Source organism: Cimex lectularius, unplaced genomic scaffold (assembly GCF_000648675.2).
Source record: "Cimex lectularius strain Harlan isolate CLEC.00 unplaced genomic scaffold, Clec_2.1 scaffold57, whole genome shotgun sequence".
NCBI lineage: Eukaryota > Metazoa > Arthropoda > Insecta > Hemiptera > Cimicidae > Cimex > Cimex lectularius.
In genome coordinates this window covers 621,045-637,510 of record NW_019392642.1, presented here as the reverse complement: position 1 = coordinate 637,510, position 16,466 = coordinate 621,045, and the positions used below count along the sequence as shown (strand labels likewise).

General features: G+C 33.8%; 2 protein-coding genes across 3 annotated transcripts in view; one reads left to right on the top strand and one right to left on the bottom strand.

The window, feature by feature from the left end:
- LOC106661899 (COMM domain-containing protein 4) overlaps positions 1-16,100 on the top strand; it is a 61,771-nt gene extending 45,671 nt beyond the window's left edge. For both annotated transcript variants that reach the window (XM_014385634.2, XM_014385635.2), the window contains exons 2-8: positions 10,492-10,528; positions 10,616-10,687; positions 10,758-10,823; positions 12,245-12,284; positions 15,421-15,499; positions 15,586-15,848; positions 15,923-16,100. In XM_014385634.2, coding sequence (XP_014241120.1) covers positions 10,526-10,528; positions 10,616-10,687; positions 10,758-10,823; positions 12,245-12,284; positions 15,421-15,499; positions 15,586-15,848; positions 15,923-15,969 — 570 coding nt within the window. In that variant the 5' untranslated portion in view covers positions 10,492-10,525 and the 3' untranslated portion in view covers positions 15,970-16,100. The remainder of the gene's footprint in view (positions 1-10,491; positions 10,529-10,615; positions 10,688-10,757; positions 10,824-12,244; positions 12,285-15,420; positions 15,500-15,585; positions 15,849-15,922) is intronic.
- On the bottom strand, positions 934-4,208 carry LOC106661900. The gene is made up of 2 exons (XM_014385636.2): positions 3,950-4,208; positions 934-1,540 (listed from the first exon to the last, which is right to left on the bottom strand). Exons 1-2 carry the CDS (start codon positions 3,998-4,000, stop codon positions 1,262-1,264), a joined length of 330 nt encoding a protein of 109 aa, XP_014241122.1. The 5' UTR covers positions 4,001-4,208; the 3' UTR covers positions 934-1,261.
- Positions 16,101-16,466: the final 366 nt, after the last annotated feature.

Sequence of the window (16,466 nt, the reverse complement as noted above, 5' to 3'; positions counted from 1 at the left end):
GTTTTCTACGTTAACTCAATTTATGTGTTGTAGGATTTTTATATAAATCTTCAAAAAACCTGTCGTAGATAAAATTAGTCATTTTGTTAATATTTTATTTAAATAGTTCTAAAAATGTATTATAATTTATTTTATTATTTACACAACGGAACATCTCTTCTGATCACGTGGGTCGGAAAACAAGTAGAATTGATTATGTACATACATAAATTGGTGGATCTGATTATTTAGCAAATAAGTACGATTTGTTCTTCCAATTTCATTATGAGTAACGAATAATTCATTATGATTATTTTTAGGCGGGAGGTATGCATGGGCTGAAGTAAAAGGGGGGTTGGTAGCCCTTACTAATGAACCTGAGGGTCTTTAGGACTCGGAAAGGGAAATGATTGGAGCAATCAACCCAGCCTGGTCCAAAACTTTTACAACAAACCACTTTAATTAATTATCTCGATGTAATCGAATCGAGCAGGGAAACAGGAAATTGACATAAATGCTATTTGCGCCGGAGTCGTACGTTTAAAATGAGCGGACTAAGATTTTGCACGACAAGAAAGATCGGCAGCTCAATTACGACCCACTGATTTCTCACTTGCTCGGAAATAATTATCAGCTATTAAAAGTCCTGTGTCCTTAGGAAATGGCTCGGAAGCGAAAAACAAGTACAATGTAATTCCGAGACGAAAATAGTACCGGTTTTGTAGATTAAACGAAATTTTGCTTCTATGTGTTTATTTGTATTCTTTTTTGAGAGATTTGCATTCTTTCTTATAATGTTTCTTGTACAATTATCTCGGGTCAATCTAAGTGCATCGATGATGTTATAATTGGACTGCAGTTCGCTCGTTGAATCTAGAGTAGCCGTCTGAAATCGAAGAAAAAACACGAGGGTAACGAAAATCAATTTTTTTCATGAAACTATGTCTATAATAAGATTTTACATAGTGCTACTTTGATACAATCGTGATTATGATTCGGGATTGGCATAGAGGATGTAAATAAGAAATACTATATATATTTATTTTGGTTGTTAAATTTTGTTGAATTGTACTTATAAGTGATGATTTATTGTAAAAACTTTCAAAAATAAGGCGGGATAATAACGTATTGCAGTTTTTCAAATTGATGATAAATTAAAATGTTTATACTGCATTACAATGAAGCAAAATATTGAATCAGAAAATAATTTTAAACAATACATCCCATTATCAATAATTAATTTATTGTTTATTTCCTTAAAGGGTTAAATAATTAACACTGTCTATTCCTGTGGCCATTTTTTCCCTCTGACCCATAACGGTTGATCGAGCACGTCTCGTCTCTGGATCAGAAGATACTTCGGCTCCTGGGCGTAGAGTCTCGACGGTACCGGGGAGGACGAGCATGGGATCTGGATGTCACGTCCGCGGTGGGCCCAAAACGGAGGCGGTTGTTCTTCGGAGGAACCACCACGTCTACCACGAGTCGGCCAGAAGCCGGGTTCGGTTTCAGCTCCCAGGACGGCTCTCACGTCGCTACGTCTGTCTTCAGCGCCTATTCCCTGAAAATTTAACATTTCACATTTAGTCGAGAAAACTAGACTAGGATAATCAACTATATCCTATGATAGGATGAGATTTATTCATTTGGTCTATGGGATTATGGGAATCTGTAGTTTTCTTGGAGTAGTTGGACGTTAAACCCTCTTATACAGGGTGTTCGGCTACTCGTGTTACACACTTTTCCAGTAGATTCCACATTCAAAAAGGAACCAAAGTCCTAACTACGGTCCGAACCTCAGCAGTTTCGGAGTTATTCCTCTTTTTCTTATTTTTTAAGATTTTACGACCTTGCTTCAAATAAACCGTGATAACTTCAAAACTAAATGGATTTGAACAAATCCGTTGATACCATTGCAAACTAGGTTAAATTTCCAAAAGATATGAGCAATACTAAACCTGTAAACCTTCGTGAAAATAAGCGTTTTAGTAGCGAAAACTTTGAAAAAACCATTTTTTTTCAAAGTTGAAACACTTACTATGGTGATTCTAAACGACTATTTCCAAACCTAGAGACGAGCAAATTTCAGAAAAGTACTCCATTTAATATCCTTTTTTTTGCTTTTATAATTAACTTTTTTTGTAACTTTTTCAAAAATGAAGAAATCGATGAAGGAAAAAAAACCGTGGTTGAGGATGAGGTAAGTCGAAAATACATTACGGAGGGTCATTTCGAATCAAAATCAAAAATCGTTTAATAAATTCATTCAAAATTTCCTTAAGTTTTTTATTTTTTATTATTATTAATCTTTCCACCTTACCAATCCGTCAAACACGATTTTTCCTTTCCTTCGTCAATTTTTTCATCTATGAAAAGGAAATTAAAAAAGCAATTACACAACTAAAAAGCATATTAAACGTAGTACGTTTTCTGAAATTTGCTAGTCTCTAGGTTAGAAAATATTAGTTTAAAATCACCATAGTTAGTTTGTCAACATTGAACCAAAATTATTTTTCATAGTGCTGACTACTAAAACGCTTATTTTTCCAACTGTTACAAGTTTACTAGTAATCACATCTTATAGTAAATTTAACGTAGTTTTCAACGGTCTCAACGGATTTGTCCATAACGTTTTAGTTTTGGAGTTATCATTGTTTGAAGCAAGGTCGTGAAATTTTAAAAAATCAGAAAAAGTGGAATAACTACGTAACTGCTGAGGTTCGGACCATAGTTAATTAGGACTTTTGGGTTACATCCTGTATAATAATAATTACTTTATTTGACCTTTTTTAACTTTCAATGTTTTTAAGTCTGATATCTAGATATTAATAATGACGTTTAAACTTTTTTTTTTAATTTTACTAGTAGAGACATACTAATATTTTGATCTCCTTTGTTTCCTTTTACATTTCACCTTATATTATTGTTATTATATTACATCTTACATTCTCATTTTGTGGAAACATTTATTTGAACGAAGTACATAGCGGGAGAGGGCCCGTTCGAACGTTTAATTATTGGTCCGGTTAATTAACCTCTAACTTGGACAGTTGATTTAAGAAACTTTTCCCAATTTTGGCTGGAAAAGATTTTTAAAAATTAATGCGCGCCACCCTGTCAACTCGAATTGAACGCAATTTAAAGTCGGAAGTTTTTCAAATATATTTTGTCCCATGGTTGTATTTTATTCTCGCCGATTATTAACGCCAAAAGCTAATGGCTGTTTTACGGAAGAGTTGGGGGTCCTATATCTCTTTTTGTTTTTTTAATTTGTATGTTGTTTTTGACCGAATGGATAAAATTATTTTTAAACGTTTTTTTTATTGTTAACAAAAAATTAAAAGCTGAAAATTATGAAACCTGAATACTTTAGAAAATGGTGTTTCTGTTGGACCTCACGAGCCCAAAAGGGAAATGTGATGGAAATGTATAATAATACATTTCCGTCTGCCAATATTTAATTTTTTTACACTTATAATTTCAATAAATTACGACTTTCAATCTGATTATAAAATGTTGAAAATGAAATTAATCAATCTTATCTCTCTTTTTTTCGCCTTGCTTAAAACGTTTAATATCCAAGGTGATCGTGAGAAGAGTAAGTTAAAAATTTGAACTTCGTCACCTTTTTTTACCAAATGAATTTTGATTTAACAAGCTAGAAAATGTTGATGAGACGGAAGGGGGTGTAACATCAGAGGCAGTGAAGTGAGTTATAACGATAATCGATAATGATTGTGCGAATGAGTAAATTCACAAGGGAACAGATGAAATACGCCGTCCAATTATTAATTCCAGTTATTGAAAATATCATATCTGGTCTCGTTTCAACAGTTGCCCTAACAAAGATATATGACGAACATCGTGAACTTAAATAAATAAAGAACATTAAAACCATCTTCCATTTACTGTGGCAATATAATTTAATTTATCGATTGTCCCGATAGCATCTAACGTTAAGGACAGATACCTGTAAAGCTAGGGCAAGAAGGGCAAGTAGAAGTCCAGAGGCAAGAGACATATCGTACTAGGACTGAGGCTGAGCGATTTCTTCCCTCCCTTATGTAGCTGAAGACGAAGGTGGTGGGGTTCTTTCTACGTCCTAAGGGACTGCCCGTCGGGAAATCTCCGCTTCTGATTAAACAAAGAGCATAGAACACAGTAAGGTTAACTCGGTTTACCCAATCTGCCCTTTCATGTCTTAATTACCTGATTTTCTTCACAGAAACTAAAGTTGGTTCTGAGCTTTTAGCTTGAATTTTCTTCTTACACGGGTTCCCGAAATACTTCGCCTTGAGGTTTTGTAATACTCCATCTTGATTCGCTTCTAGTTAATCACATCGTGCATGATTTTTAACGATTGTGTTCCAATTTAAATAGAAACATGTCCTCAGGCCCAGTTCAATTTCAAAATTTCAAATATGAACCTACACATACTGACATATCGTTTTAAAAGATCTTTTACGCTGAAAACAATGGTGCAATCGGATTTTAAATTGGTCAAAAATGACAAAGATATGGCAAAAAGAAATCGGCGCGAAATTTCGACGAGGAGCTGAATATTTTACTGTATGTTCCCGAACATCCGAATTTTTCTCTTCGAAATGTTGGAAGGGTTTTAGGTTTATCAAAAAATAAAATTAGAGATGTACTCCGGACTTACAATTTTAAGCCGCATTGCTCTCGTCTTGTCCAGGGACTTCGGGACTATGATTACGACAGACTGGTAAATGTTGAAACTCCAACAAAAGCCATAAATATTGTAGTTTAATTAAATAAATAATAAAAATATACCAGTGATGGTGTTTGTGATGAGGATACTAGGGTTTGTGTCCCCCCCCCCAAAAAAAAATATATATAAAAAATTATATACTAGTGGGTATGGCTTATTTACTTAGATGAGTATTTTATTTTATGTATTTAATTTAAAGTTGTTAAGTACCTCTATAAAAAACATAATTAATAAGGCAAGGAAATAATGTCTTTTTTTCCTTTCTTTTTTAATCTTTTTCTTAGTGATTGCTTCCAAACACAGAAATCCCTGTAGTAACTTTATCAAAAAACGACAAGAATGTAGTGAGGTAGTTTGAATGAAATATCACAACTTTAACTAATTGATTTAGTGCTAGGAAACAACCAATATAAAACACAACACACTGAAAAATTAAAGAATTAAAGATAAACGCATTTCGATACATCAAACATCCAAAAATAGATAGTTTTTAAATATTTGTTTACGTGGTATTAAAAACTGTTTGTTTAATCGATAAGAGAAAGAAAATATTCCAATTGAATCGAACGAAGAAGAAAAAATAATCGGAAAATTGGAAATCATTAAGTATGGCCAGAGTATGGCGAAAAGAACATTTTAAAAACTGCATCATCAACAAGTCCGTAGTAGAGTTGGCCTTTTCTCTCGAATTTAATTCTTTTTTTTTCACGCGGTAGAAAAAATGTCAACCACACAAGAATCTAATTACCTTCTGACCAAACACACTTTCCAGCCCAGAAGGGCTTTGTGGTATCCGGTCATTCCTTTACACCCTTGTATATGGAAATTAGAATTATCGACAACAAAAACGAACATTTCTTAATAACATTAATATTGCGATTCGAACCCTCAAAAAATCAAAAAAAGCATAGATTACATTTACATAGATAATTCTGTTGTATATTAATTGTTAAAATTTGCCAGCCTGCGGTATCAGAAAAAAAATTGCATCTAATCTATGGGTTATTTTTCATTGTTCACAATTTAATAATCATATTATATAAATACGAGAAAAGATCACAGATGATCTTAGTAACAGGTTAATTTCTGATTGTATTTTTTAACGAGTAAATTGGAAATTTTAGTTCTGTTACAATCTTAAATTATTAACAACTGTCAAAAAAAGAAAAAAGCAGACCTTTTATAAGCAACAAATCCATTTAATCGTACCCCAACCTTAGTTGATACGGATCATTTGAAAAGATAGAAATTTATAGGATGAGGCGCTGGCTCGCTGGACATTCATTAGTGGCAGTTAATATTCTGCCATTTCGTGAATTACTGGAGTACATTAACATTTCAATCCAACTCCTTTTATTTTCCTATTTCAGGAATAATGACCTTACGTTGATGAACATATCTGGATATATGTAGAGCTAGTTTCGCTTCTTTTTTTAAGTATACGTGTTTTTGTTTTTTATTTGTTGTTTATTGTTATATTTGTTTTTTAGTTTTAATTTTTATATAAATTGCTTATGAATGTTATTGTGACAGTGTAAGAGAGCGCACTGGAGCTTGCGCTGGTTAGAAGAATACTGAAGCCTGTTTTTAGAGACCTAAGAAAGGTTTTTGTATTAGATTTTCACTAACTTCGTTTAGGTATGTCTAAATTCGAAGTACCATGGGACAGCAGGTGGGCACAAAGTTGTCACAGCGTATTACTTTACTCCAATTGATTTTTTTTAATGTTATTTTTTATTAAATTCACTAGTTTTCGTGGTCCGCTTGACCAATTAATATCATTCGATTAATTAAAGTTTTTAGTTGAGATAAAAAAGAGATTGAAAAATGGCAAAAAGGAGGGAAAATTCAAAAGGTGTGGTTGAGGTGGGAAGTTAGTATTCGAATGGGGATCGAAGTCACGAAAGCTCAAGTGGTTAGAGCAGCGGCGTGTTTAGCCGAAGATCGTGGGTTCGAATGCCGCTCGTGACACTGACTTTTTTATCTCAACTAAAAACCTTAATTAATGGAAAGTTATTTTTTATTTTACTCCCTAGAACGTTAAACATTATCTGTAACGGAGCGCAGCTAAAATTTTCTATTACAAATACATCTATAGAAAAGAAAAATTGATGAAGATGGTATCAATGATTGTTTTCAGTTGTTGCACCACTTTGTAATCATCAACGAAGTTGATTTGTCTTGTAGTTTAACAGATTAAAACTGTTTTTGAAGACACCTATCACAGCGTATCAAATGATTCGGAAAATACTTTCAAGCAGATAATATCGACAGATTCAAATGGATTCAAGACACAAACATCTCTATGAATTTACCACTTTAGAAAAGGAATATCTTATTGAGTTGTCTTGCGACAATACATTGAAAACAAAATTTAATAGCATGGAACTTTATGATTTTTGGATATGAGTAAAATAAGAATATCCACTGTTTAGTGGTAGTTCCATTTGCAAAGTCATATTTGTGCGAAGCTGATTTTTCGGCAGTCACGCTAATAAAAAAAGAGCAAAGTCTGGATCACGGTATGGTCTTGATGAAAAAACATCCGGCCCACTGAGAATTTGTACTTCTTTTCCTGGTCTATCTATTTTTCTATTTGCAGCCATATGAGCCGTATAACAACGTGTTAATAAATCTCTGCTTTACTATATCCTAAAATATTACCCTTTCATTTGTACCTCAGATTGTCAACTCAGAATGTACATAAAACATACAATACATATATATTTCAGAAAGATTTCATATATATTTCAGAGTTCGATATTACTCGGGGCAAGATCGAACCACTCGATTCCTCTAATAACATAACGTTTTCTTTATCGACTGGACCTGCATTTTGAGAAGACCACTATCCTTAAAAAAACTTGTAATTTCAACTTAACCAACCTCAGGTACTTCGAGACCTCGTAGTCGAAATCGTCGGAGTTTTTCGTCACGCTGTAATGTTAATACGAGAAATGGGATACTGCGCTGATGGTGGTCTTTATAAAGGCCGAAAGCTTGGCAAGTGATCACAGAGTTAACTTCTTTTTCTACCTGACCAGAAACCAGATCCCAAATACCCAAATAACGTATTTTTACTCTCCAGACGTCACACACACTCAAGAGTACTCGATATTCCATATTCCTTGGGGCGGGGTTAAAAACCCCTTCCTTTCAGGCTAATAAATCACATTCATTTCAGTAAATTAACGTAAAGACACAACATAAACCTGTTTAAAATTAATAGTTTCCTATAGCCCTGAAGTCGATCGCCGTGCCCCAAGACTACGCAAATGTCCGACGATATATTACAATATTTCCTATAAAATTCAAAACTTCTCCAATTGAAAATGTCCTCGACCGTAATTGTATTTTTACATAACGAGCACCTACTGGTTACACGTAGGTGCCCGTGCGTTATTCTTGAATGGCCTATGCGCAGTCTTGTCAGTACGGCCTTTTTCACTTTTCAATCTGTTTTCCGAGGTCCAGAGACCGACGTCTTTCTTAATCTGCAACAGTTTGGAAGGGTCATTTCTATTTTTACGAGCCTAGGGGTTTTTCCTTTCTCTTTTTTTGTATTTGAAAGTAATAGCTTTAAATCCGCTGGGCTACAGGTTGAGAAATTAATAATAATTAAAAATTCGTCCTTTGAGGTAAATAAAATCGCCTATGATGACCGCGCCATCAATCACAAAAAAACAGCAGGCTAGTAGTTCACGTTTCACAACACTTTCACACAAAACCAATATGACAGCACAAGAATAGCACTACACTTTATACAAGTATGAAATATTGGTTCAGTATTTATATTTACTCCTTAAATTCATTATATTTAGTGGCCCATTGACCAAATTATTTCTTTCAATTAATCTTTTTTATGTTAAGGTTTTGGATGAAATGAAAAAGTTAGTGCCACGAGCGGGATTCGAACCCACGACCTTCGGCATCTATGGAGCTAAAAGTCGTGGGTTCGCTCGTGGCACTAACTTTTTCATTTCAGCCAAAACCCTACATAAAAAAGATTAACTAATTGAAAAAAAATTATATTTACATCTTGAATTTTTATTTTTCCGATCAGCATGTTTTGTAATTTACCCAGGCCCTGAAGATGACCCGAATAAAGGTCGAAAAGTCCGTAAAAAATGAAAAAGGTGTTTTTCTAAACTAACTCATTTGAGCCTCGCAACTTCAACAAATGAAAAAATACAAAATAAATACCGTATTATTATGGGTTGATGAGAAAATTGTAAATTCGCATCGTTAATTTCCAGAACCGTTTAAAGTTGAAATTTTATTCATTTTGGAAAACTGAAATTGCAATTATGTCGATAATAAAACCATCTGATAGTAAAGTACAGAGGGAAGGTTTAAGGGTGTCTAACGAGGGTCCAAACCACATTACAATAATTTTTTGTAATTATTCTCAATTAAAATTCTAAGGGTTATGCCGAGATTAGAACCCAGGACCTCCAACGAGGCTAAATACGAGTAGAAAGCTCTAACCACACGGCCAATACGGAATTTTTGTTTGGAAAACGAAAGATTCGTTATCATTTGTAGAAAATAAAATACAATCATGCCTGAGTTATATTTTTGTTTTGATGCTATGCGTCTAGAATATTTTAGCATGCAAAGAATGTAGGCACTTAATGGATTATTCAGCGTAATTCTACCATTCTAATGTAATTCTGTTTTGATACGAAAAAAATTATATTGCCGTGGAATCCATTAGGTTTTATTCTTAATAGTCGTTCCTTTACAATGCTGGGAAACGTCTATGTGAAAATCGATGGCGTTTTAAAATAATTCCCCTCCATCCCTCTATTTTATTTGCTAATATTATGAAATGTAAATTAATAAAAGAGCAAAAAATTCCACCATATTGATTGTTTCTTTTTTTCGATAAAACAAAATTCTTCCCTTAATTTATCTCATTGTTTTTACCAATAAATATTTATTTCTGTTATGTTTTAAATTGGGAATATCAATAGTGGTAAACACGCTTAATCCTTAATCCAAAACAAGATAACGATTTTTCAATGTTTACTTTTTTACGGAATTTAAAATGTTTATTCAGTCTCATTTGAATTCTGAAGCAATAAACTGTTTGGTTTTCTTCTTTGTTTTCTTAATTTCAATTTTAAAAACTTAAAAAAGCCACTTAATGCTGAGGATGTTGTGCGTGGTGTGGCAATTATTGATGATGGACGGTCCAACGGGTTATTGCCATCGGAGTTCACTACGAAACACTGCGAGACGCCGTTAGACATTTTCAAGAAACTGTGTCCTACCGTAGAAGGCCCGGTTCTGGGCATCCTAGGGTAACAGAACCACAGAAATGACCGTTTTTGACATTGAGAATTTTGCAAAACCGGCACTTTACTATTGTTCAAGCGATTCATCAGCTTTAGGAAGTTCGAGGTGTCCAAATTTCTAAACGCACTGCTCGAAGAAGAAGGTCGAAAATCCTCCTTAAGGCAAGAGGAAGAAATACGCGATATTGAAATAATAAAACATCTAAAACAAATTTTATCTGTCCTTCATTTTTTTATATATATTTTCCTTAGCAAGTTACATTTTTTAAACTTTTTTAGACAAATACGCAATTATTAAACATTAAAAAACGAGAAACTTCGATTAATATATAAAAACATATACAAATCAAGTTATATTACAAGCGGGTGGTATTTTTTGCCTGTCGGTGTACATATTTCAAAGTTTCAATAATTTTAAATAATAAAAAGTTTATTACGCTTGTCTTGAAAAGCAATGATCGTATTGTTCTTGTGTTGTAGGTTTCTTGGAAATTTGTTTTAATTCTGGACGGAAATGGTAAGCACTCAATTCTCACATGATCTATGTACTTTTCACATTACATATTTGTATTTGTTTGAGATTATAATTAATTTTTTTCTCCAGAAATTCCGATTCTGCGGTGATGCCGATTGCCCGGATTGGCTTCTGATGCAAATCAACACGCTGTCAGCTCTTGTGAGACCCTTATAAAAATTGTCTTTTATTTACTTGACAATCCGCGACAAAAATATTGTTTTTGTTTCAGAGCGTGGATCATTTTGAAGAAATCTGTCTGGCAGTGGCCGAATCGTTGCAGGGGAACGACTTGGATGTAAGTAGTAATAAAAATTCTCTGTTTATTTTTCAACACGCAAATGATGCGTTTTTTTTTTAGCAAACTTAAATTTAATTATAGAGAAAATGAGAGAAGAACCTAAAAGTTTGTATGAATTATAGATTTATAACGTTGTAATAAGTCACCATTGATTTTTTTAGAAAAACGTTTTGGGTAATGTTTTTAATTGCGTAAATCATCGTGTATAAAAACGACCGTATTTATAGATTTTTTACAATTCTTAATATTCGAAAATAAAGATAAAAAGGCCGAAAATAAACCTTTTTGTCCATAACGAATACAGTAATACAGTGGCATTTGTCCTCTTTGCAATATTGAGTGGATACCCAATAATCAGTTGATCTAGAGTAGATCTAATCTAGATATATATCGACTGCCAAGGGTCGAAATTGAATAAAATACAAGATTTTGTGTGTGATTACACATTTTAAATTTGTTTAAGTTATAATCTCGGTTAGAAGGCACCTGCGTCCTTCTGAGGCAACTGCTTGCTTTATTCTACCCCACATGGAAACCACATCCAGCTAATAACATTATCTGCAAGTTATGTGGGGTAAGAAAGTAAACATTCCTCCTAAGAGACTTTTCAATTAGTGGAATCTACCACCATTATGTCAGAACACTGTTTAACCATCGTGTATCAACTACGATGGAGCGATTATTCAAGTTAATTTTCTTCATACCAGGAAAATTCTAACCGTTGTAAATCTCACTTTTTTTGTTAAAACGTGTAGAAATTCGTCTTGTCGCGATCATCGTTGCCTGTTGGGAAATCCGGCGAATCGTGGGCAGTTTCGTCCATCTCACCCCCTTCGACATAACGCCCAATGCAATCAAGCTTCTGTACATGCTTCGAATTGTGTACCTGCACCTGCAATCATGGCCAAATCAGACTCTCATTACCATTTATCCATTCTGGCTACCCGACTGTTTAATCGATCGCCGAATAAAACTCAATCCAATAGTAAGATTTATATGAAACCTTCAGTGGTGAGATATACTTGTGGCGAACCTCTTTTCAAAAAAAAAAAAAAATGTTCGCCTCTTCGTTGCATTTTTTTTTTTATTCTGTTGATAAATGTTAAAGTTGAAACAGTCTGCAGATGCTAGAACGATGCCATTTCCGAATATGAACACACTTATGTTTTAAAATTTTGGAGTAACTTTTTATCTCTTTTTGTCGCGAGCTGTCGAAATGTTCTTGGCATATCCAAAAACAGTATTCTACACTAATTAATCATGGTAAATCTATTAATTGCAATTTACATTTGATGTGTAAATAGTGTTACATGTTTGAACAGGTTCCGTGAATTTTCCCGTAACCATTTACTAATCAACATTTCATTAGATCGCCGGCCGACAGTTTTGATTTTAAGTCTGAAATATTGTTGTTTCAGTATGGCAGAATGAACGAGCTGGGAAAAGAAGCTAAGCTTGGTGAGTTTAATGGTGTAATTTTAAAATAGGAAATTATTCTATTAAAGGTACAAAGAAGAACTTTTAGGGGTATTTAAAGGCGTGCTCGCTTCTCTCTGCCGAACCCTCTCAAAAAATCTCCAAGAAAATAATCTTGTATAGAGAGCTGACGCACTTTGCTTTTAAAATTAAAAAGTTTACTTGAAAGGGGCGTTAAATTTATACTCAATTTTAATTGTGAAATAATTATTTATATGCAACCGCCTTGAAACTGTTGATGGTAGTTTACATCAATTAACATCCAATATCTATCAGTTATTCGTCTTAAATTTCTACATGTTTTAAAATTATCAATTATTTTCTTACTTATTAATTGTGAAAGAAGTATAAGCCTCTGCTTGAACGATTAAGGCCTCTCGTTTCTCAAAAAAAAAAAAAAAAAAAAAAAAAAAAATCTCAAAAAAAAAAAAAAAAAAAAAAAAAAAAAAACTTGCGTGCAAATAGTCTATCGACCTTAATTCCGGCTTTTAATTTCAGCTTTCGGCTTATAAGATTACATCAAAAATCTGGGGTTAGGTCAGTTTGAAAGAAAACATCCACAACGCTGTGAGATCACCAATTTTAATGGAGAAGTTTTGATATTTTACTAGGCCAAAAGTATTATTGTCCGAGCAGTTTCGCCAATAGGGGCCTAAAAAACGATTTTTTTACTTAATTAAAAAAAATTAATGTGGTTTACTGCTTTTTTTGTGCAAGTATTTCAAGGTTATTTATAGTTAATCTTTATGTAATGTATTGGTTGAAATGAAAAGGTTAGTGTCACGAGCGGGATTCGAACCCACGACCTTCGGCTAAATACGCCGCTGCTCTAACCACTTCAGCCAAAAACACTGAATTGCATATCTGACTCCAAAAGGATTTTATACAGAAGATAGTGCTCATACTGCACAGCCATCTTTACAGACTACTACCGATGAACTATTCCTTCCGTCTGTAAGGAAAGAGTGTTCAAAAAACTAGCAAGAGTCAGGAATCAACCCAGAGAGCACCTGACCACCTCCCTGACTACAACATTTACCAATCGATGACCTAGCAGTGACAACACCCCAAACAAATTTATAATGCTGGCGTAAATGTAAAATGTATCCAGTGTCCTTTTTAGATGGCCCAGCTGAATTTCTCTTGAAGCATTGACGCTATAAAAAAAATAAAAAATAAAATGGTGTGACACTGTAGGGCCGTACTTGAATTTGGATGTTGAACTAGGCCTGCATAATTTTCTCCAAAACAAAGGTAAAAATTTGCAACTAGACTAAAAATATAAAAACAAAAAAATACGTTTTTATATANTATTATATTATTATTTATATTTTTAATATTTTTTTATATTTTTAGTCTAGTTTCAAATTTTTACCTTTGTTTTGGAGAAAATTATACATAGTACCTCAGACTTAGTTCAACATCCAAATTCCAGTACGGCTCTACACTTCCTGTCACACCATTTTAAAGATTCTTTTACGCTGAAAACAATGGTGCAATCGGATTTGAAAGTGGTCAAAAATAACTTTATGGCTAATTTGGAAAAAAAAACAGTCATTTGGTTTGCTATTTATTAATCACATTTCATTTTCGAACTGCCGCCTTGCATTTGTAAAAATTTCTTCTTTTTAACCACTCTTCACCGGTGCTCAGAGCGATAGTCAGGGAAGATGGATTGATAAGCGTTTTCTATCCCTTGTCGCAGTTCTTCGATTGAGGTTGCTGGGTTATGATTGGTGTAGATACTGTTTTTTAAGTAGCCCTTTAGAAAATAGACAAGTGGAGTTAAATCGGGTGACCGAGGATGCCAACAGATCGGGCCATGAGGTCCCAACCACCTATCCTCCCGGAAGAGACGATACAAATAACGCCTCACCTGCAAAGAATTGTGTGCGGTGCATCCATCAAGCTGGAGAATCATTCTTTGTCGTTGACGCAGAGGAACATTATCTAATGGTGCTGGTAAAACCTCCCCCAAAAAATTGTATTATTATTTTCATAGAAATAAGGCCCAATTAATTTATTTCTGAGAAGTCCACACCAAACGTTGACTCTGTGAACCACCTGATGATGACAAGAGTACGAAATTCTCGAATTTAAGAACGTTAGACGCCCGTCATAATGAGTCATAAGAGCCCCGAAGATGAGTGCGATACGGCTTAAAATTGTAAATCCGGAATACATCTGTAAATTTATTTTTTTGACAAACCTAACATCCTTCCAACATTTCGGAAAGAGGAATTTGGATTTTCGCGAGCATACGAAAAATATACACCTCCTCATCGAAATTAAGCTGCCGGTTTCTTTTTGTTGTTGCCATAACTGTCATTTTTTGACCAATTTAAAATCCGATTGCACTATTGTTTTCAGCGTTCCTTTAAAATGGTGGGTCAGTATGTGTAGAGTCATATTTGAAATTGAACTGGGCCTTAGATACTCTGTATAATTTTTCTACAAAAAAAAGGTAAATATATGAAACTAGACTAAAAAATAATAAAAACTTTTTTTTTGCATAGCATCATTGGTTTAAGAGAAATTTAGTCCGCCCTGTATAAGATTTTTTTTAAGAAAATTGTTTCAACAGAGTATTCAATATTAACTGTATAAGTAAGGGTGTTTGTAGGTAGAGGAAATAATTTTTTTAAAGAAATACCTTTGAAACCTTTCCAGGACCTCATAGCGATGATAGCCCTAATTTTATCTTGTCATTATAAATTTTGATATTATATATGTATATGATTTTTTACTAATTAAATTTTGTTAATCATTGTTTGTTGCATCTCTGGATACAGGTACAAATTTTGTCAAAAAAAATGTGTTCTACTTGTATCAAGATTTTAACAAATTTGATAAATATCGCTTATGCTCGAATTATGATTAATCTTCATTTTCTTTTATGTGTGTACTATTATGGTGTCCGCGTTTGTTTATCTGTTATAAATCCAATTGGCTTAATAAAAATAAATGTTCTGTTATACAAATTTGTTATAACAAATCTTGTAACAGTACAAAATAAGCTTAAAGTACAGTAGTTCGATAGTAATGTTAGCTTTTAGAAAACTTTGACCTTTTTTATTGGAGGAGCACACAACTTATTATGTATTATGTGTTATTATAGATATGACTGATCTGAAAGCGTGTTTATCGGGGCTTTCGTTTACTCTGAGATCAGGAACAAAATACGGTGTCCCGTCACAGTATGTAGATTAAATTTATCTAAAATCCGTTAATGGAATAATCCGAAAAAGTCGTCTTGGTTGTAAATAAAACGAGTTGTTTTCAGCGAGCTTGGAGCCGAATTGGAACAGCTCGGCCTGGAACCCGAACACGCTGCAAGGCTTGTTTCCATCTATTCAAAATGCTACAGCGGGCTTCGTCAAGCTGCCCTCAAGTCTGTACTTCGGCGGCCGGCTCCTGAAGATTTATCGGCTACTTTAACCCCTGCAGGGTTGAAAGTGAGCTTCCGGCTCGCCGAATGGCCCGGCAACCCGAGCAACCGACTCGCCATTAACATGACTAAGCTGCAGGCCAATTTGTTACTTCAAGGTAGGCAGGCCGTCACGTTTCTTACAAAGCCTACATTCTCATTTTCTTCTCACTGTGATCATATCTGATTTCAGAATTGAAAACCGTCGCTGACAGAATGGATAAAATATCCGGAAAGTAAAATTTCCCCTTATCCCTCAATGGAGGATCAACAAAATTTCTAACTGTCACTTACTTTATATATTATTATTATTGTAAGTCTAAAATATACTGTTATAATTATGTCCCAATAAAATTATTTATTAAGTGTGATTAATTATTGTGTACGGATCTCGTGTAAAAAGGAACCCTACAATTGAATTGAATACTTCAACGAAGTCCGTATTTATGAAACGCCAGTACTTCGCCCTTTGAGTCAAGGATCTACCATCATCGGTTCTCTGTTTATGAACTCTTATTAAACTTAGGCTCTATTTATTTATTTAAAAACATACAATTACAAAAAAATCCTACAATAAACATCTTATTTGCACTACCATACAAGAAAAAGAACATATTCACTGAGGGGCAAATTTAACGGACCACTAAATTTATTTAGTTCAAAATTAAATTGATTATCTTTCAACATTAGTTACAGGTAATTAGGAGCTGTCGTAGTCAAAATAACCATTACATAAT